General features: G+C 42.5%; 1 protein-coding gene across 2 annotated transcripts in view; it reads right to left on the reverse strand.

Moving 5' to 3' along the window:
• FIG4 (FIG4 phosphoinositide 5-phosphatase) overlaps positions 1-22612 on the reverse strand; it is a 744221-nt gene that overhangs the window by 450026 nt on the left and 271583 nt on the right. For both annotated transcript variants that reach the window (XM_073576032.1, XM_073576033.1), the window contains exon 11: positions 19534-19631. In XM_073576032.1, the coding sequence (XP_073432133.1) occupies positions 19534-19631 (98 nt within the window). The remainder of the gene's footprint in view (positions 1-19533; positions 19632-22612) is intronic.

The raw sequence follows: 22612 nt of genomic DNA on the forward strand, positions 1-22612 counted from the left end.
ACCACAAAAAAATATAAAATAAAAAATAAATAATTGCTGAGGTGACAGAAGAGCATATCTCACAACGTTTCAGCCTTTACTTAGTAATTTTCCTCCTTTTCATTGCCACACAAAGTATGATGCCAACAAAAGTGCCCCCAAAAACAGTATGAATGCCATCCATGCAGTATAATGGGCCTACATACAGCATAATGGCCCCATGACCCTCCACTGTGTACAATGACCTACATTAACCCTCCAAACAGTATGATGGCCCCCACACAGCATGATGGACCCCACACAAACCTTCATACTGTATAATAGCTTGCATACAGTATAATGGCCCCACATAGACTTCTATATAGTATAATGGGCCCCATATAGTTCTCCATATAGTATAAATGGCCCCATATAGTCCTCCACAGGGCCGGCGTAAGCACTCGGGCAAGTGATAGGGCCCTCAACAGGCAGGAGGGCCCACTCGCCATTGAGGACAACAGCGTACTATGGGTACACGATACCAGTGCCCGCAAGTGGGCCCCCGCTTGCTCAGGACCCCGGTACTTGTAATACTTACCTCTCCCCATTACTCGGCTGCAGCATCTTCCGCGTTCTCTGAATCTGTGACGTTTCAGGTCACCCTCGGCTCTTAACAGTGAGTGTAGAGAGCTGGAAGACAGTGCAGGAGAATGGACCTACCACTAGCGAGAATGGGTAAGGTGTTTTTTTTTATGTTTGGAGTAATATATGGGGCCCATCATATACTGGAGCATTATATGGGGCTCATTCTGCATGGAGCATTACATGGGGCCCATTATGTATGAATAATTATATTGGGCCCATCATACACTGCACTGTATGTAGCACTATGTAGTGCCCATAATACTGTATGGAGGACTATACTGTCCGGTTTCTGAGCTATTGTAGAATTTATAATAGATATGAGTCATGTAATGTAAGACATGAGTGAAATATTTGGAATTGTTCTATACCTATATTTCGTTGCCATGTCTGTGCATCTTGAATCGTGGCATGTGTTAAAGGAGTCCACTGAGACTCTTTCACCCGGGTCCCACAAAAACCTGGAGCCATTCCTGGGCCTCTATATAGCATAATGCGCCAGTAATAATCCTCCATATAGTATAATGAACCTCCCATAGTCCTCCATAGAATATACCGTGCCCCTATGATCCTCCATAGAATATAATGAACCCCCCATAATCCTCCATATAGTATAATGAACCCCCCATGGTCCTTCATAGAATATAATGTGCTCCCCATGGTCCTCCATAAGCCTGTTTCACATTTCTGTTTGTTTCCATCATTCAAAATCCGTCGTTTTGCAAAAAAAACGGATCCGCCAATTTTTTGGGCAGATCCGTTTTTTTCCCATTGACTTGCATTAGCGGCGGATTTTGACGGATGGTCATCCGTTGGATCCATTTTTTGACGTCCGCTGACTTGAGTAGACGGACAATGAAACTTTTTTTTGTCTGCACGGATCCGCATTTTTACACTGAGCATGCCCGGAAGAATGTCGTTGCCAGAAATTTAACCCTACATCCCGTTCTGGCAGCAGAAAAAATTCTCTCTCTCTCAGCGGATCCGTCAACACAACGGTCTGGTGGCATACGATGGTGTCACAACGGAAACGGATCCGTCTTTTGCATTTTTCACGGTTTGCAACTGACCAAAAACGGTAGTGTGAAAGAGGCCACAGAATATAATGCACCCCCAATGTTCCTCCATAGAATATAATGCACCCCCCCATGTTCCTCCATAGAATATAATGCACCCCCCATGTTCCTCCATACTTCATTACAGCCAGCAGTAACTAATTTAAAAAAAAAAAAAATACAATGCTCACCTCTCCTCGTTCCACCTGATGCTCCAATTTCCTGTACGTGTGGTGTTGCGGGCACACTGTAACGATGTCATCGCGCCTGCTGCTCTGACATGTCAGGCGCCAAGGCAGAATGATGAGGGAGGAAGCATCTGCTAATGCTCCCTCCTCCATCATAACTCACGCTGACGAACAGAGGGGGGGCTGGCACGGGCATTGATGGGAGGAGAGGGAGGCTCAGTGCAGGAACTGATGGACGAAGGGGATGGGACCCAGTGCAGGCACTGACAAAGGTCCTCCCTGACTCACGGTCCCCATAGCAGTCCCGTGTCCTGCTGCCATTTGCGGTGCGCCACTGTCCCTTAGACTGACACACATAGGGAAAGACAGATCAGCCTAGCTGAGTATGGGAATGCTTCTTGTCACCTTGTCCCCAAGCTGCATTTCCAGCTAAGATTTTATCTAGGAATCTGCACTATTTCAGAGTAAACCATAAATGTTTTGAAAGCATGGAGACATTGTACCCCTTGAATCGGGCAGCATAAATTAGCTGACAGATTCTCTTTAAGCTTGGGGTGTAACGGTCACAAAGCAATCACTCCAAAGCTGCTACAAATTCTAGATCCAAAACTAACGAAGTGCAGGTCAGAAGAATAAAAAATGGAAAATGCCCACTCTCTAAAAGTTATATCTGTAGATTTCAGTGAACACCAAGTTGCATGGCAACTTGATGATGAAGCACAATTCCCCTATTACATTTTCCTCCGTGTCAGTCTCATTTTTGTAATCTAGCAACATACTGTATTACATACACAGAATATCTAGTGCACAAAAAGTACTCCATTTTCTGTAATAGATACTGAAAACAAAATCATAAAATATAGAACCAAAGCTAGTATTAGACATTGAACAATTGGTCAGCATTGTAAAGCTCATTTCCAGCACTGAACTGGCTTATAAACATCAGAATAAAGAATACAGCCTGCTTCATGGCCAAACGTGACTTCAAGCTCCATCGCAGCATAAGTTATAATGCAAGCACATGTTTGTAAATGTTCCTGAGCTTTCAACACAAAAAACAAACAAACAAAATAGATACAGTGGGGAAAAAAAGTATTTAGTCAGTCAGCAATAGTGCAAGTTCCACCACTTAAAAAGATGAGAGGCGTCTGTAATTTACATCATAGGTAGACCTCAACTATGGGTGACAAACTGAGAAAAAAAAATCCAGAAAATCACATTGTCTGTTTTTTTTTCATTTTATTTGCATATTATGGTGGAAAATAAGTATTTGGTCAGAAACAAGCAATCAAGATTTCTGGCTCTCACAGACCTGTAACTTCTTCTTTAAGAGTCTCCTCTTTCCTCCACTCATTACCTGTAGTAATGGCACCTGTTTAAACTTGTTATCAGTATAAAAAGACACCTGTGCACACCCTCAAACAGTCTGACTCCAAACTCCACTATGGTGAAGACCAAAGAGCTGTCAAAGGACACCAGAAACAAAATTGTAGCCCTGCACCAGGCTGGAAAGACTGAATCTGCAATAGCCAACCAGCTTGGAGTGAAGAAATCAACTGTGGGAGCAATAATTAGAAAATGGAAGACATACAAGACCACTGATAATCTCCCTCGATCTGGTGCTCCACGCAAAATCCCACCCCGTGGGGTTTTTTATGATCACAAGAACGGTGAGCAAAAATCCCAGAACCACGCGGGGGGACCTAGTGAATGAACTGCAGAGAGCTGGGACCAATGTAACAAGGCCTACCATAAGTAACACACTACGCCACCATGGACTCAGATCCTGCAGTGCCAGACGTGTCCCACTGCTTAAGCCTGTACATGTCCGGGCCCGTCTGAAGTTTGCTAGAGAGCATTTGGATGATCCAGAGGAGTTTTGGGAGAATGTCCTATGGTCTGATGAAACCAAACTGGAACTGTTTGGTAGAAACACAACTTGTCGTGTTTGGAGGAAAAAGAATACTGAGTTGCATCCATCAAACACCATACCTACTGTAAAGCATGGTGGTGGAAACATCATGCTTTGGGGCTGTTTCTCTGCAAAGGGGCCAGGACGACTGATCCGGGTACATGAAAGAATGAATGGGGCCATGTATCGTGAGATTTTGAGTGCAAACCTCCTTCCATCAGCAAGGGCATTGAAGATGAAACGTGGCTGGGTCTTTCAGCATGACAATGATCCAAAGCACACCGCCAGGGCAACGAAGGAGTGGCTTCGTAAGAAGCATTTCAAGGTCCTGGAGTGGCCTAGCCAGTCTCCAGATCTCAACCCTATAGAAAACCTTTGGAGGGAGTTGAAAGTCCGTGTTGCCAAGCGAAAAGCCAAAAACATCACTGCTCTAGAGGAGATCTGCATGGAGGAATGGGCCAACATACCAACAACAGTGTGTGGCAACCTTGTGAAGACTTACAGAAAACGTTTGACCTCTGTCACTGCCAACAAAGCATATATCACAAAGTATTGAGATGAAATTTTGTTTCTGACCAAATACTTATTTTCCACCATAATATGCAAATAAAATGAAAAAAAAAACAGACAATGTGATTTTCTGGATTTTTTTTTCTCAGTTTGTCTCCCATAGTTGAGGTCTACCTATGATGTAAATTACAGACGCCTCTCATCTTTTTAAGTGGTGGAACTTGCACTATTGCTGACTGACTAAATACTTTTTTTCCCCACTGTAACTCAAAGCATTTAGTGCAAATTTCTGAGCACAAGCTGTCTAATACATTGGGCTTAATAGGGATTCACAAATTTCAATTATTCCAGAAATGCATTAAGGCTGGAATCCTGTTATGGATGGTCTATGAAAGGGCACATTGTCATCCACACTACAACCGTCGAGTTAAAAAAAATAAACCACTTAAAAAGTCACATGTCATAGCCGAGTGATCCAGAGTCTTGCAGCCGACTCTATAAATAAACCACTTTTTTGTATTGTGCTTTCCTCACTTACATTACATTACATTACTTGTATTAGTATTTCAGTATTTCAGAATGAAATGGACATATTTTTACTATGAGAAAAATGACTTTCATCCATCCGAATTTCTGCTTCTATGACTGACGATACCAAATAAACAGCTAGAAGCTAATACCCCAAACATTTTAAACAGTTCTAGAAAACCAAAGTACATGTTATATTTCGGGTTCAAATGTATACAAGACTGATGTTGACTGTGTTATACAGCTTTCACTTATTTCTAACTACAGCTAGCACTGATTGATGAGTTTAATTCTTTAAATGCTACGATCACAATGAACTTAAAAAACAAACAAAACCAAATAGTTAACAGAGGGGTTTGGCCTTCTATCAGCCTCTTGCCCAGGCCCACACCATGCACCCATGGCAGTAGTCAATGCAGCTGGGGCTTACCTAAATGTTTGCCATCTTTTTACTTCTGCTATCAAACAGCAGTCTAGCAATCATAGTTGCATAGGGTCACCAATAAAAAAAAATGTAAAACAAAAACAAAAGATTATATCATCCCACCTTTTCGCTAGTCACATAAAAAAAACATCATAGTTGCTTACCGTTAACGGTATTTCTCTGAGCCCATGACGGCACCACGGAGAGAAGGGATCTGCCCCACAGGGACAGGAAACCAACAGACAAAAAGGCGGTACCTCTGTCCCGCATCAGTTGTTTTACAGAGCATTTAACGGAACTTTGGCCTATAACATGAACAACTTTAAGAAAAAGAACATTTCTATAATCATTAAACTGTGTAGAGGAGACACCACGTGACTATTTGACTAAACTGTATTTAAATTAAGTGCGCACCCCACGCATTTAGGGAGGGAATATATGGGTGCTGTCATGGGCTCAGAGAAATACCGTTAACGGTAAGTAACTACGATTTTCTCTTTCCCCCATGACGGCACCACGGAGAGAATTGCAGAGACTATCTATTAGGGGGGACCACTGCCTCCAGCACCCTTCTACCAAAGGTTAGATCTGAGGAGGAGGCTAGGTCCAGCCGATAGTGGTTGAAGAAAGTTGAAGGAGAGGACCATGTAGCGGCTCTACATATCTGCTCAATAGAGACGCCTGCTCTCTCTGCCCAGGAAGTTGACATCACTCTTGTGGAGTGGGCTGTTATTCTGTCTGGGACATTCACCTTCTGCAACGAGTATAACAAGGTGATGGCGTCTCTTATCCAACTCGCCAGCGTGTTCTTTGATGCCTTCCGCCCTTTTCTTGGCCCCTGGAAGCACACAAAAAGAGACCTATCCTTTCTACAGCAACCTTGTACGCCTTCAGAGTCCTCCTGGATGGAGAAAGAAAAATGTTGTGAAGAAGAAACGGAGAGTGGTGGTCATGGGGGATTCCCTGTTGAGAGGAACAGAGGCCGCTATCTGCAGACCGGATATAACTTCAAGAGAAATGTGCTGTCTTCCAGGTGCAAAAATTAAAGATGTGTCTGACAGGATATCAGGACTCTTCAGACCTACAGATGACTACCCATTCCTGCTACTACATGTGGGGACAAATGACACCGCAAGAAACGACCTGGAAACCATCTGCAGAGACTTTGAAGACTTAGGCAAGAAAGTGAAAGAACTGGGAGCGCAGGTGGTCTTCTCTTCCATCCTCCCAGTGGATGGCCATGGAACAAGGAGGTGGAATAAGATTCTGCAGGTGAACAACTGGCTACGTCGATGGTGCCGTCAACAACGATTTGGATTTCTGGATCACGGAGTGAACTACTTATACGATGGACTACTTGCTAGAGATGGGGTGCACCTTACGAAGACTGGAAAGCATGTATTTGGAAGTCGCCTTGCTACACTTGTAAGGAGAGCTTTAAACTAGAACAACATGGGAAGGGAAGCAAAAGACCAGAAAAAGCCATACACCTGACAAATGCTATTGAGAACTCTGCTATTAGAAGTGGAAAGGAAGAACAAATACGAAAGAATCTAATTAATAAAAATATTGGAGAAAGAGAAACCAATCACAAACTAAAATGTTTCTATACTAATGCACAAAGCATGGGCAACAAACAAGGAGAATTGGAACTACTAACACAGGAAAAGAAATATGATGTCATTGGAATCACTGAAACTTGGTGGGACAATATACATGATTGGAATACAAGACTAGAAGGATACAACTTATTTGCAAGAAACAGACTTGATAAACGAGGAGGGGGTGTCGCATTGTATGTTAGAAACGCGTATATCTGCACAGAGATTGAAGCCTCAGAGACTGGGAGTTCTGTGGAAACTGCTTGGGTAAGAATACAAGGACAGAACAATGGAAAGGACACCATTGTAGGCATTTACTACAGGCCGCCTGTGCAAGCTGAAGATATGGATGAACTCTTTATGCATCAAATGGCCAAGTTCTCCAAAAAATATGACATAGTTGTCATGGGAGATTTCAACTATCCAGACATTTGTTGGGAATCTCTCTCAGGCAAAACTAACAGGTCAAGGAAATTCTTATCCTCTCTTGCTGACAACTTTATCTTCCAAAAGGTAGGGGAGAAAACAAGGGGAACTGCTACCTTGGATCTAATCCTTATAAACAGGGAGGAAATGGTTGAGGAGGTAAAAGTGGCTGGAACCCTAGGAGGTAGCGACCATGCTATTTTAGAATTTTGGATAACTAGAGGCGGAAGACCTGTGAAGACTCAGACGTCAAGGTTAGATTTCAGAAAGGCAGATTTTAAGGGATTCAGAAAGATAATTGGAGGGATCCAATGGCTGGATATCCTTAAAGACAAAAATGTCCAGGAAGGATGGGAAATCTTGAAAAATGAAATTCTCAAAGCACAGTTAACAATTCCGAAAAGAGGGAAGAATAGGAAGCATTTAAGGAAACCAGGATGAATGAACACAGAACTTAAGCACATGCTAAAAAGGAAGAAAAAAATGTTTATAAAATGGGAAGAGGGAGGCATATCTAAAGAAGAATATAATGCTGTCTGCAGAAACTGCAGGGCACAAATCAGATTATCTAAAGCTGAAAATGAATTGAGGCTTGCAAGAGATGTCAAAAGCAATAATAAAGGATTTTGGGGATATGTCAAAAGTAAAAGAAAAGTCAAAGATGCTATAGGATTTTTACAGGATGAAAATGATGAAATGGTAAGACAGGATGTTGAGAAGGCCGAACTTTTAAATTCCTATTTTGCATCTGTTTTCTCTCAGAAAGGAAATGTAACATCAACTGTTATTCACTGTCCTATTAAGGGAATAGAAGAATCCAGGATATCTATAAACAGAAAGATAGTGAGGAAACACTTAGCTAACCTAAATGAATTCAAGTCTCCAGGTCCAGATGAATTACACCCCAGAGTACTGAAGGAGATAGCAGAAGAAATTTTTGAACCCCTCTCCATATTCTTTGAAAATTCTTGGAGAACAGGAGAAGTGCCAGAAGACTGGAGAAGAGCAAATGTTGTTCCTATCTTCAAAAAGGGGAAGAAGGTGGACCCAGGCAACTATAGGCCGGTGAGTCTGACTTCTATACCAGGAAAGATCTTTGAACAAATTATTAAACAACATGTATGTCAATACCTGGATAAGAATGAAGTGATCAAACAGAGTCAGCATGGGTTTGTAACTAATAAGTCATGTCAGACTAACTTAATTTCCTTCTATGACGGTATCACTGATTGGGTGGATCAAGGAAATGCTGTAGATATAGTATATCTTGACTTCAGCAAAGCATTTGACAAAGTCTCTCATACAATCCTTATTGAAAAAATGACTAAGTATGGAATGGACAAGGCAACTGTTAGGTGGATTCATAACTGGCTTAGTGATCGGACCCAAAGAGTGGTCGTAAATGGCTGCACATCCAGTTGGAAGAATGTCTCAAGTGGGGTACAACAGGGCTCTGTCCTGGGCCCTGTATTGTTCAACATCTTTATCAACGATTTAGATGAAGGAATTGAGGGTAAACTGATTAAATTTGCTGATGACACAAAGCTAGAAGGGATAGCTAATACTAGAGAAGAGAGAGAGAGGATTCAAAAAGATTTAAATAAACTGGAGAAGTGGGCAGCAACTAACAGAATGGTTTTTAACAGGGAGAAATGGAAGTACTACATCTGGGCAATAAAAATGAAAAAAGCATATATAGAATGGGCGGAATAGGGCTAAGTGACAGCACATGTGAAAAAGACTTGGGTATACTAATAGATCACAGACTGAATATGAGTCAACAGTGTGATGCAGCAGCAAAAAAGGCAAATGCAATTCTAGGATGTATTAACAGAAGCATACAGTCTAGATCACGTGAAGTCATTATTTCCCTCTACTCCTCTTTGGTCAGACCTCATCTGGAATATTGTGTCCAGTTTTGGGCACCACTTTTTAAAAAAGACATCAACAAACTGGAGCAAGTTCAGAAAAGAGCGACCAGAATGGTGACCGGTCTGCAAACCCTGTCTTATGAGGAAAGGTTGCAGGATTTGGGAATGTTTAGTTTGCAAAAGAGAAGACTGAGAGGAGACTTAATAGCTGTCTACAAATATCTAAAGGGCTGTCACATTGTAGAAGGATCAACTTTATTCTCATTTGCACAAGGAAAGACTAGAAGCAATGGGATGAAACTGAATGGGAGGAGACACAGATTAGATATTAGGAAAAACTTTTTGACAGTTAGAGTAATCAATGAGTGGAACAGGCTGCCACGAGAAGTGGTGAGTTCTCCTTCAATGGAAGTCTTCAAACAGAGGCTGGACAGACATCTGACTGGGATGATTTAGCGAATCCTGCTTTGAGCAGGGGGTTGGACCAGATGGCCCAGGAGGTCCCTTCCAACTCTACGATTCTATGATTCTATGATTCTACACTCCCTGGTGGCTGCTATGTATTCAATTAGGCATCTCCTAACATCTAATATACCTCTTCTCCCGTTTTTGGGATTGGGGCAAAATGAAGGGAGGGAGATTTCCTGGGTTCTGTGGAATTGGGATGCTACCTTCGGCAGGTAGGCTGGGTCTGTCCTAAGTACCACCCTATCCTCTAGGATCTGAGTAAACGGAGGGAAGGCTGACAGGGCTTGGATATCACCGATTCTGCGGGCCGATGTCAGGGCTACCAAGAGGGAGGTCTTGAGCGATATCAGTTTTAGAGGGGCCTCTTGTACTGGTTCAAAGGGAGGCTTGGAAAGGGCAGAGAGTACCAAGTTTAGGTCCCAGGGAGGAGTATTTAGGGAAGGTATTGGCCTGGATCTACCGGCTGCTTTGATGAACCTGGCCACCCAACGGTTCCCTGCCAAGTCATAGTTGTAAAGGGCCACCTGAACTTTCAATGTGCTGGTAGCTAAGCCTTGCTCTAAGCCCTTCTGCAGGAACTCTAAGATCTTTGATAGAGCTACCACCCCCCCTGCGCTAGTGTTTGATACTGAGAGGAACTTCCTCCAGATCCTCCCGTACAGTCTGGTGGTTACTGGTTTCCTACACCGTAGGAGAGTGGACACTAAATCTTTGGAGAAGCCCCTGTTGGTCAACAGCGCCCTTTCAAATTCCAGGCTGTCATATGTAGGTTCTCAACCTGGGGGTGCAGTCCTGGGCGCTGTGAGAGCAAGTTCGGAATATCCGGGAGGACCCAAGGGTCGGAGATGGACATTCTCCACAACCACGAGAACCACATCCTTCTCGGCCAGAAGGGGGCTATTAATATTACCCTTGCCTTGTCCTCCCGAATCTTCCTCAGAACTGATGGAATTAAGGCCATCGGTGGGAACACATAGGCAAGGGGGAAGTGCCAGGGAATCATAAGGGCGTCCAGGGCTACCAGGTTCACGGAGGGGTCTATGGAGCAGAAGGTTTCCACCTTTCGGTTTGTTCTGTTGGCAAATAGATCTATGCTGGGTTTTCCCCATAGTGTTGTGATCTGAGTAAAAATTACCTGGTTTAACTCCCACTCCCCCTGTCTTAGCTGTGTGCGACTTAGGAAGTCTGCCATCACGTTGTCTGTTCCTTTTATGTGTTGTGCCATCAGTGAGCCTAGATTTCCCTCTGCCCACTGGAAAATTGATTTTATCACTTCCCTTAGGGCATGGGATCTTGTCCCCCCTGATGGTCCAAGTAGGCTACTACTGTGCGGTTGTCCGAAAATACCCTTACGTGGTGGGACTTGAGGGAGTTCAGAAAATACAGGAGGGCAAGTTTTACCGCTAAGAGCTCGTTCCCTCGTCCAAACCCATTGTGCTACCTGGTTGTCCAAGTGGGCCCTCCACCCCCTGGGGCTTGCATCTGTGGTAAGGACTTGAGATATCGACAATACCCAAGGGACTCCCCGGGCTAGGTTGGATGGTTCTGACCACCACTGCAGTGAGTGGGCTGTTTCGGGTGTAATGTCTAACCGCCCTTCTAAATCTCCGTGAAGAGAAACCTCTGCAGCTAGTATCTCCCACTTTAGATCCCTTGTATGGGCATGGGCCCACCGTACAGCCGAGATGCAGGCTGTCATTGAGCCGAGCAGGGACATGGCTTTCCTAAGTGTTGTCGCTGTATGAGTTCTCGCGACAGTCGCTATCTCCTTCATGTGTATCATTTTCCCTTCTGGGAGGCGACACTCTTGTCTGAGCGAGTCTATGGTGATGCCCAGGTACTCTTGTACTTGGCTCGGGGTCGTCCGGGATTTTGGCAGATTTAGCAGCCAGCCTAGGTTGGTTAGTGTTTCTATAGTCCTGTTCAGCTGATCCCTGCAGTGAGAAGGGGAGTTGCCTATCACTAGAAAGTCGTCTAGATATAAACTGTAGGAAAAGAGAGCGCAATAGGGTCTTATCCGGGTAAAACCTCGAGAGAAAATCAGGCAATTATACTCACCCTTTGCAGGAGAGATTAAGGCACGTAAGATCAAAGGTCAGCTTGCTGCACGTCCAAAGGTCCACTCCGTGACCGCCAAAACATCAGTTTTAAAAGGAATAAATTTATGGACTTTTGTGCGCTGCTTGACAAATTACCACATCAGAGTTGTATTGATGGATTAACCATTTAATTCCCAACGCGTTTCGAAGTATACAGCACTACTTCTTCAGAGGATGACATATCTAGAAAGACATCTAGGTATGGAACTATAAGTACATCCTGCTCCCTTAAATGTGCCATGACTTCCACTATGATTTTTGTGAAGACTCTCGGAGCAATGGCCAGCCCGAATGGGAGAGCCTTTAACTGGTAGTGCCTTATTTCTCCTTTTATGGTGACTGCTATCCTGAGATACTGGCGGTAGTCCGAGTGTATGGGGACGTGATAGTACGCGTCTTTTAAGTCAAGTACTGTCATAAAGCAGGCTGGAAGCAGCATTTTTACTGTGGATTTTATTGTTTCCATTTTGAATGGATGGATGTATCAGGCACTTGTTTAATCTTTTCAGGTTTATTATCGTCCTGAATGTCCCGTCTGGCTTCCCCTATCTTCCTCCTCAGGAAGATAGGGGAATAGAAGCCTTCTCCTTTTTCCTGGCGGGGGACCTCTTGTAGCACTGATTTCTCCACCAGGTTCTGAATTTCTTGTTGGACTGCTTCTTGCTCTTCCGCCGACTGTCTTTGCGGGGTCACTACAAAAGAGGGTTTGGGTGAGGTGTGGAAGGTTAATTTGAGGCCTGTTTTTACCATGTTTAGGATCCAGGAACTGTTTGATATTTTTTCCCAGGCTGGGATGAAGTGGCCTAATCTTCCTCATCCCTACGAGAGAAACCTTCATTGAGGTTGTTTCTTGTCCACTGGTTTCCCGAACATGAACCCTTTCCCTTTTCTTCTCCTGTCCTCCCACTTATCCTGGGGGTTTCTAGGTGGTTTTCTCTGGATCAATTTCCTGCTCCGAAAACGTTTGAAGGGGAAATTGGACTGGATGTCGTCCAACGTGGAGCCGAACAGGAATTCGCCTTCACAGGGAATAGAGTAGAGTTTGGATTTTGTCTGTCCCCTCCCCCTGGGGTATCAGTGTACTCAGAAAAAATTGCACAACAACTTTGGGGGTCTAATTTCTCCTGATACCCTTGGGAAAATAAAAAATTGGGGGCTAAAGAATATTTGTGGAAAAAAAATGATTTTTTATTTTCACGGCTCTGCGTTATAAACTTCTGTGAAGCACTTGGTGGTTCAAAGAGCTCACCACATATCTAGATAAGTTCCTTAGAGGGTCTAGTTTCCAAAATGGTGTCACTTGTGGGGGGTTTCCACTGTTTAGGCACATCAGGGGCTCTGCAAACGCAACATTGTGTCCGATCTTAACTCCAGCCAATTCTGCGTTGAAAAAGTCAAACTGCGCTCTTTCCCTTTCGAGCTCTACCGTGTACCCAAACAGAGGTTTACACCCACATATGGGGTACCAGCGTACTCAGGACAAACTGGACAACTTTTGGGGTCCAATTTCTCCTGTTACTTTTGTAAAAATAAAAAATTGCGGGCTAAAAAATCATTTTTTGAGGAAAAAAATGATTTTTTTATTTTCACGGCTCTGTGTTATAAACTTCTGTGAAGCACTTTGGGGTTCAAAGTGCTCACCACACATCTATATAAGTTTCTTAGGGGGTCTAGTTTCCAAAATGGTGTCACTTGTGGGAGATTTCCACTATTCAGGCACATCAGGGGCTCTCCAAACGCGACATGGTCTCCGATCTCAATTCCAGCCAATTCTGCGTTGAAAAAGGCAAACGGTGCTCTTTCCCTTCCGAGCTCTACCGTGCACCCAAACAGAGGTTTACCCCCACATATGGGGTATCAGCATACTAAGGACACACTGATCAACAACTTTTGGGGTCCATTTCCTCTTGCTACCCTTGGTAAAATAAAAAAAATGGGGCAAAAAGGTCATTTTTTTGAAAAAAAAATATGATTTTTTATTTTTACGGCTCTACGTTATAAACTTCTGTGAAGCACTTGGGGGTTCAAAGTGCTCACCACACATCTAGATAAGATCCTTGGGGGTATAGTTTCCAAAATGGGGGTCACTTTTGGGAGGTTTCTACTGTTTAGACATATCAGGGGCTCTGCAAACGTAACATGACACCCGCAGACCATTCCATGAATTTGACATTTCAAAACGTCACTACTTCCCTTACAAGCCCCGACGTGTGCCCATACAGTGATTCCTCCCCACATATGGGGTACCAGCGTATTCAGGACAAACTGGACAAGAATTTTTAGGGTCCAATTTTTCCTGTTACCCTTGTGAAAATAAAAAATTGCGGGCTAAAAAAATCATTTTTTGAGGAAAAAAATTACTTTTTCTTTTCACGGCTCAGCGTTATAAACTACTGTGAAGCTCTTGGGGGTTCAAAGTGCTAACCACAGTTCCTTGTGTGGTCTAGTTTCCAAAATAAGGTCACTTGTGGGGGTACTCCATTGTTTAGGCACACAGGGGCTCTCCAAACACGACATGGTGTCCGCTAACGATTGGAGCTAATGTTCCATTCAAAAGTCAAATGGCGCTCCTTCCCTTCTGGGCCCTGCCGTGCGCCCAAACAGTGGTTTATGACCACATATGAGGTATCGGTGTACTCAGGAGAAATTGCCCAACAAATTTTAGGATCCATTTTATCCTGTTACCCATGTTAAAATGAAGAAATTGAGACTGAAAGAAATTTTTTTGGAAAAAAAAGTACTTTTTTACGGATTAATTTGTGAAGCACCTGAGGGTTCAAAGTGCTAACTATGCATCTAGATAAGTTCCTTGGGGGGGTCTAGTTTCCAAAATGGGGTCACTTGTGGGGGAGCTCCAATGTTTAGGCTCACAGGGGCTCTCCAAATGCTACATGGTAACCGCTAACGATTGGAGCTAATTTTCCATTCAAAAAGTCAAATGATGCTCCTTCCCTTCCGCGCCCTGCCGTGCGCACAAACAGTGATTTATGACCACATATGAGGTATCAGTGTACTCAGGAGAAATTGCCCAACAAATTTTAGGATCCATTTTATCCTGTTGCCCATGTGAAAATGAAAAAATTGATGCTAAAAAAAAAATTTTGTTGGAAAAATTAAAATGTCCATTTTTTCCTTCCACATTGCTTTAGTCCCTGTGAAGCACCTGAAGGGTTAATAATCTTCTTGAATGTAGTTTTGAGTAGCTTGAAGGGTGCAGTTTTTAGAATGGTGTCACTTTTGGGAATTTTCTGCCATATAGACCCCTCAAAGTGACTTCAAATGTGAGGTGGTTCCTAAAAAAAATGGTTTTGCAAATTTTGTTGTAAAAATGAGAAATCGCTGGTCAACTTTTAACCCTTATAACTTCCTAACAAAAAAAAATTGCTTACAAAAAAGTAGACATGTGGGAAATGTTATTTATTAACTATTTTGTGTCACATAACTCTCTGGTTTAACAGAATAAAAATTCAAAATTTGAAAATTGCGAAATTTGCAACATTTTCGCCAAATTTCCGGTTTTTTTCACAAATAAACGTAAAAATTATCGACCTAAATTTTCCACTATCTCAGAATCGCTAGGATGCGTTGAAGCGTTCCAGAGTTATTACCTCATAAAGGGACACTGGTCAGAATTGCAAAAAATGGCCTGGTCATTAAGGTCAAAATAGGCTTGTTCATGAAGGGGTTAATGTTCCCATGTCCTCAAACGGCAGGGCGAATTTTTTTGATACTTTCAATATAGCTACATCCACTTTTGGCGCTTTTTCCCAATAAGAGCAGCTTGGGTCTTCAAAGGGATATTTCCTTTTTGGAGTCAGGAGGCCCTTTTTTCCGGCCTTTTCCATTCTTTCTTTATTAGTGCTTGTATTTTCTCGTTCATAGGGAATGACCTTCTCTTCTTTTGCTCCAACCTGCTGAACATGGCGTCTTGGATAGTTCTTTTGGGCCTGGTGTCTACCAGCCCCATAGTCGTTCTAATTGCTTTTACTAAGTTATCTGTTTCTTCCATGGGGAAACAGCTGCGACCCCCTTCTTCAGAGGACGATGAGTCAGATACTGAACTTTCCAAGTTTGATGATGAAGGTTCGCTCTCCCTGTCGCTCAGGTCTGACTCGGGGTCTCTGGTCTTAGCTTTCCTATGCTTTTTGCTTCCTCTCTGAAGGGATTTAACAGTGTTTTCTACCTGGTGTTTGATTAGGTCCCTCAGATCGGAGGCGAACCTTGGAGATTCTTTACAAATCATGTGGTCAATGCACGCTTGGCAGAGCCTTTTCCCCCACCCTGTGGGAAGCTCTTCTTTACAGAGTGGGCAAATCTTATGGTTGGCCTTCGGCATGCATTTCTTTCCCTAAAAGAGAGGGACCCTAGTTACAGTCTGTACATTCACGTAGTCCACTTACCCACCAAGCCGAAGAAGGATACTGGATCTGAAGGGACCACCGGGTCTGCTGAAGCCTTGTCTTTTGGGGCCACTGCTCCACTGGACTCCTTGCTGCGACGGGACTCTGAGCAGCTGCTGCTGCTGTGTTGCTGCGGCTGGTCCTTGGGATCCTTCTTCCGGCGTTGATGCTGTTGTGGTGACTGCCGCAGTTGCCGCTGGCGCCCCGGCAATACTTCTGCCGCCTCACCCCTCTCCGCACAACCTGGAGGTCCGCTGACCTTGCAGCAGTGGCGCCTCGGGTCACCACCACAGCCGGGACAGGGAACCACCGCTGACGCTCTCCAGACTGGTCGGCCCCGGTATCCAACGACGACTGGTGAGTCCATAGGTTCTCTATGGGGACAGGAAACCAACTCATGCGGGAGAGAGTTACCGCCTTTTTGTCTGTAGGTTTCCTGTCCCCGTGGGGTGGATCCCCTCTCTCTGTGGTGCCGTCATGGGGGAAAGAGAAAACATATTTGCTATAACTACATTCCGTTAAAGTCTGAATTTTAACAAAGATTTTAATTTTCATTGCAGTTTTCAGCCACTCAAAAAAAATAGAATAAAAAGAAGTCAAATCATTACACCAACGCAAAATGGTACCAATAAAAACTACAACTGGTCCTGTAAAAAAAACCAGTCCAAACAAATCTGCAGAAAAGTTGTCAATTTTTTTTAAGCCGAAAAACATAAACTAACTAAGTTCAGATCATGAAAAATGATTGAACCTGCAGAATAAAGTTACTCTGTCACTTTTAACGTATAGTAAATGCTGTGAAAACGAAAATGGAATTGCATTCTTTCACTGCTACACACAACACCGCCATTCAGTACAAAATATGGTAAAGAGAAAGCTCTACTTCAAAACTACAATTCGGCTCACAAAAACAAAACATACACTCATATGGATACACTTATGGAAAAATAAAAAATTGTTATAGCTTTTGGAAAATGGAAGGAAAAAAATTAAAACACAAAAATTGAAATTGGCGGTGTCCGGAAAGGGTTAAAACAAATTTGTGAAGGACAAATAGAAACTAGGGATGGACAGACCGGTGGAAGCTCGGGTTTTGGCACCATACCCAAACTTTTTAGAAAGTTTGGTTTGGGTACCAAAACAGTACCTGAACTTTCACCAGAACCCGAATCCCATTGAAAATACGGTTACCCGAACTAGTAAGAAAAGAAAAAAAATCGCTCTCCCGTGCCACCACGGACTTACCAGTACACTGCACCAGACTTCAGCAGAAAGTCAGTATTTGGCGTTCAGGGCTGAACAAGTCACTGCCGGGTAAGAACGCTGAACATTTCTGTTTGGGCTCGCCTATCTCTAGTAGAGACCTATGGCTCTGTACATGCATTACTTGTTAAGGGATTTCTCTATAGGATGAGCAGTAGAAAGGTAAAAAAAAAAGCAAAACTATCTTCTTGATGAGGTTTAAGGTGGAGAGCACCATGGGAATAAAATAAGGAACTGGTCGCAAAACCACCTTGGTCTTATGGACAACGAGAAAGAACGAGTGATTGTTAGGGAGGAACCGAATGGGCAACGCCATGGAAGAAGGTCTTCACCTGAGATTCAGAGACCAGTTATTTCTAGAACTTAATGGACACTGCAGAAACATATCTTTTCAGGGAACTTAGTACCAAGCCTACCTCTAGACCAGACTGTATAAAGGAGAAAAGAGAATGGAGATAAGGACATGGGAGTGATTCACCCCAGTGAAAAAAAATGCCATCCAGGAGCAATAGTATATACAAGATGAGGAGAGCGTCTGTGCTTTGGTAATGATTTGGATTACTTGATATGAGAGTCTGGAGGCTTTGAAGATGGTGGCCACGACAGCTGGCATAGTGTTATACTTAGCAACTGGACATTTGGGAGAAAAAGGGGACCCTGGTAAAGTAGGTCTGGGCGATCTGAGAGACACAAGGGGACGTCTGCAACAAGCTTGATCACCTCTACATACCAGGACCTTGTGGTTTAGTCGGAAGCCATGAGATTCACTGGAATACCTTCTGCCTTAATTTCATTGCGAAGTGTGGAAAGCAGTGGAACAAGATGAAAAACGTAAAGAAGAACAAAGTGCAACCACAGGATTTCCAGTGTGTCAGAGGCAATCATTAGTGGACACGAGGTCCTGGATACAAATCAAGGGATCCTAGAAATTTATCCTGGATGCTATCAATGTCTAGTTTGCACCAGTGTTAGCAAATGTGGAGAAAAACATCTAAGTGAAGAGACCACTTTCCTGTAGACAGTTGCTTGTGGATGAGATTAAGTCGGCTGCCCAAATATCTGTTATGTTAACTTCTCATATCACTGAAAACTAGAGCTTCACTCAAGAGAGGATCTATAGACATCTGATATGGCTAATTGGCTGTGCGTTCTGCAGTAATGGTTGTTGTACAGTATGCCACTATTGTGGCACTGTCAGTCTGAATGTGGATTTGGAGACTTGTGAGTTTATCCTGACATTGAGAAAAGACAACCAAAAGACTTTGTGCTCCAGGATGTTGATGGGCAGAAAATTCCAGCATCCCTGAACAGTGAAATGGAAAAATGGAAAAAAATGCATCCCAATCAAAGAGGCAGATGTCCTTAGTCATTACTTGCCAGTGAATGGTGGAGGGAGGACCGGCCCTGTCAAATCAGAGGAAAAGAGATCCAGCAGAGGATAGAACGTCAGACCTGGCAGGACAGAATGATAAGGCGATCCAGGGAGAGAGGGAGAAAAGAATGAACTGGAGGAGCCAGGTATGGAACTGAGCAAAGAAGGGGGTTTTGATATAAGAAAACATCTTTCCCAGTATTCTCATATGGCACATCAGTATCCAGACTCTGTTTTGTCTACCAGGAGGAATTCTTTTTGTTGCGCAGAATCAAATAGCATCCTTAGTAAGAGGAAGCATTGAGACGGGCCTCTTGATGCTCCAGGACAAACGAAACAGAATGTCCATGTTATCTGCACGAATTCCAGATTCTAGAAGTGAGAGGGAGCATTGATGAATATGTTGTCCAGATAAGTAATGACTATGACACTCTTCCACTGACATGCAAAAAGGCTATGACAATCGTGAGTACCCTGGAGGCCGTGGCCAGCCAGAAGTGGACAGCAATAAACTAAAAATTAGGGTGTTCAACTGCAAAGTGAAAAGTCACTAGATCAGTGTCGAAGCGTACCACAAGTGAAAAAATAATTGTTTACAGAGATTACGTGAATGATGAACATGACATCATTGCTGTACTGCATGGAGGGACCACCAGAGGGGCAGCACTAGTTTGACTGTAGATGGAATAAGTAATTGGCTATTTTAATATTCTGACACTTCTAACTTTTAGTCAGTTTTTAAAAATTCCGGACAATCCTTTTAGCTATGATTCAAATTAATTACAATCGAACACAATTACTTATGTTTTCTTTTACCTTCACTAGGTTCAGAATTATAATAGGCGATCCAAATCTCTGAAGCATTTGGTCAAAGTGATAAGCAGCCACATGCGCATATGGATCTGCTTGGTCCACTGTGTGAATAAAAACAGAAATGCAGTATTGTTAAAATGTAAAAATATATATTTATGTACTTCATATTTACAGATCAGACTGAAAAAAAAAATCATTATATATGTTCCATGCCTCTGTAACCTATCAGAAGTATAGTAGTATAGACGGCTATTTCTGGACGTGATCCCAGATGAAGTTTCAGCGAAACGCATCTTGGGTGCAGTTCCTTGGGAGGGTGTATGTATAAAAAGTATTTAATCATGGTTACATAATGCTTTTGAGGTATCCATCTTTTTTACATTGGTTGTATTTATAACACTGATGTCTACCATCTTGGCTATCAATTGTGCTTCCATTACAGACTTGTGTTTACATACCGGTATGTAATTGCTTACTCAGTATGGATACTTAGCCTTTAAATTTGTATATTTTCATTATTTTAGCACACACCGTATGCCATTAGATTTATAATCCTAGTCACCCAGCCATTTGGATTTGCATGTATCTGATAAACCCATGGTCTCTTATTGTACGTATGATTTTATTTTCAATACACGGTAAATAAAATTTAGCTATTATAAGTCTGTCTGCCATTTTTTCAATGTTATAATATTGTTAATACCTTGGGACACACTACCGTACTGGCAATTGCATAAACAGATTGGTGTATTTATGGTAGTTTACCAAATAGAAGTTACATTCTAATCATCAATCGAAATCTGTTACGACATCTTGTCATTTTCTCTTCTACATGTTTTCTTAGTTGGAGTCTGATTTATGTCAGCCTTCTGACATACCATCTTCATCTGCCTAGTAGTCTATTTCCTCGCTAGACGATATGGCTTATCTAGATTCCCTGCCAACTTAATATGTTGGCAGAAATAGTTTATTGGAGTCTTACTATTAAACTAAAAAGATATAATCTTAAATGAAAAATTGTATTAAAAATGTTTGGAGTATATTTCATTATACTAAGCTGCATTTCATCTAGAATAATTAAAATTTCAGTGTTTCTATAGCCTTTCATTAATTTCTAATTTCAAGAGGACCTATCGTTTGTACAAATAAGACTGACTGAAATATCATGTAAAAATCCCTGCGCTTCCCTGATTCTGATGCTCATTTCCATGTTGCACGATGTCACCACATTGGAGAGATATTCACATTTGTGTTATCTGTAGGGCATTATTTTAAATCCCTACTTGCAGAACAACTGGGCAATTCTTCAGTCTTCTCTGGAGTGTGTGCTTTCACCCCTTTCTCCCAGATGCTAGCAATCACAGCTTCCCAGTGTCTGGGACTGTTAGATCAGATGCTGAGCAGTAATTGGCAGCATCTGGGAAAAAGGGGTGAAAATGCACATCATAGAGAAGACTTTGAAGAAATGGCCAGTTGGTGTGCAATCATAGATTTCACATACTGCACTCCAAAAGCAACAAATGTGAATATCTCTGCAAAGGAATGACAGCACAAAACAGAAAATAATTTGTAGAATCAACATAGCTCAGGGAATTTTACAAGGTATTTAAAACATTTTTCTTTGCAAGTCATGGGTCCATTTTAATATATGCAAATCCATATCTATTGATCCTAGCAGAAAAAAAAATGAAATGCACAAGAGCGGATTTATCTCAGATGAATGGTCCTCTATTTAATTGAATACCTACAGCATTCACAACTGATTTGTGGTGCTCAGCATTGGAAGAACATGACTTTTATAAATGAGAAGAAAAAACTTGCGGCACTCACCATGGTAAAGAAGATCTCAAAAGTACTTTATTTCACCTTTTATGGTGCAGGCATTTGACCTAGGAATGCAGGCTGGGGAGGAATGCGGGGGAGTGCAGGGGTGGAAGACTGCCGTTTCACATATTACCGCTTCCTGGACCCGTTGAAGGAAATGGTAATACGTCGATGGAACTGTGTATATTATCATCCTCTGCTGCTGCTTCTTTACCCACCATTTTGGAGGCTCCTTTTTTGCCCTGTCTTTTTAACTCGTCTTTTATATTATTGTAATTCAATAAAGATACACCTTTATCAACACACTGTTTTCTATCACTTCTTATTTATGTGGCATCAACCATAATAGATTATGTGAATTACTTTGTACTATAAATAGAGCTCCTGTGTATAATGTCACTGGTGATCACTACATTACCTGTACATTATACACTATATACAGAGCTCCTGTGTATAATGTCACTGGTGATCACTACATTACCTGTACATTATACACTATATACAGAGCTCCTGTGTATAATGTCACTGGTAATCACTGCATTACCTGTACTTTATGCACTATATACACAGCTCCTGTGTATAAAAAAAGAAAAAGCAAAGATGAAGAACTTCAACTAGAGATGTCACAGGTGAGTCAGTGTATTCCCTGTTGTGAATTCTCTTTCTGGGCTCCCTCTGGTGGTTACTGGAGGTAGTGGAGCTGGTCAGATTGACAGAGGCTTGCCACCTGATAATGATGATGACGATTGGAGATCTGGGGTTTCTGACTGGAGTATTTAAGACAGCTGACTTCCTTCAATCCCTGCTGGTAATTTTCTTCCTGTGCCTTCTGAGGTCTGATGTCTCCTGCTCTGTTCCTGCATGGTTCAGCTAAGTGGTTCATTTGCTAATCTTTTTGCATTTGATCTGGTTTTGTCTATCTCTGCTTTGTGCGGATCAGCTTGCCCCTGCTGGGGCTGTGCTGGATCACTGCCCATAAGTTACTGCTTGTGTCAGTTTGCTCTGTCCCGTTAGATTGGTCTCTTTTTGGTTGGCTTTCACTATACACCAGAGTGCTGATACATTGGGGGCGAAGTTGTGTGACTTCAGTTTTTTTTGTGCATCAGACGTGTTGGATTTTTCAGGGTTGTTTGCGTGATTGCAGACAGTATTTCCTTTCCTGTCCTGTCTAGTCAGTTTGGGCCCCATCATTTGCTCAGTCTATTTTTCTGCCTGTGTTTGTGTTTTCATCTTGTCTTACCCACAATATATGTTTGGG

This window comes from Dendrobates tinctorius, unplaced genomic scaffold, assembly GCF_039654945.1.
Source record: "Dendrobates tinctorius isolate UK_male_01 unplaced genomic scaffold, ASM3965494v1 ptg000046l, whole genome shotgun sequence".
In the NCBI taxonomy this organism is placed as follows: Eukaryota; Metazoa; Chordata; class Amphibia; order Anura; family Dendrobatidae; genus Dendrobates; species Dendrobates tinctorius.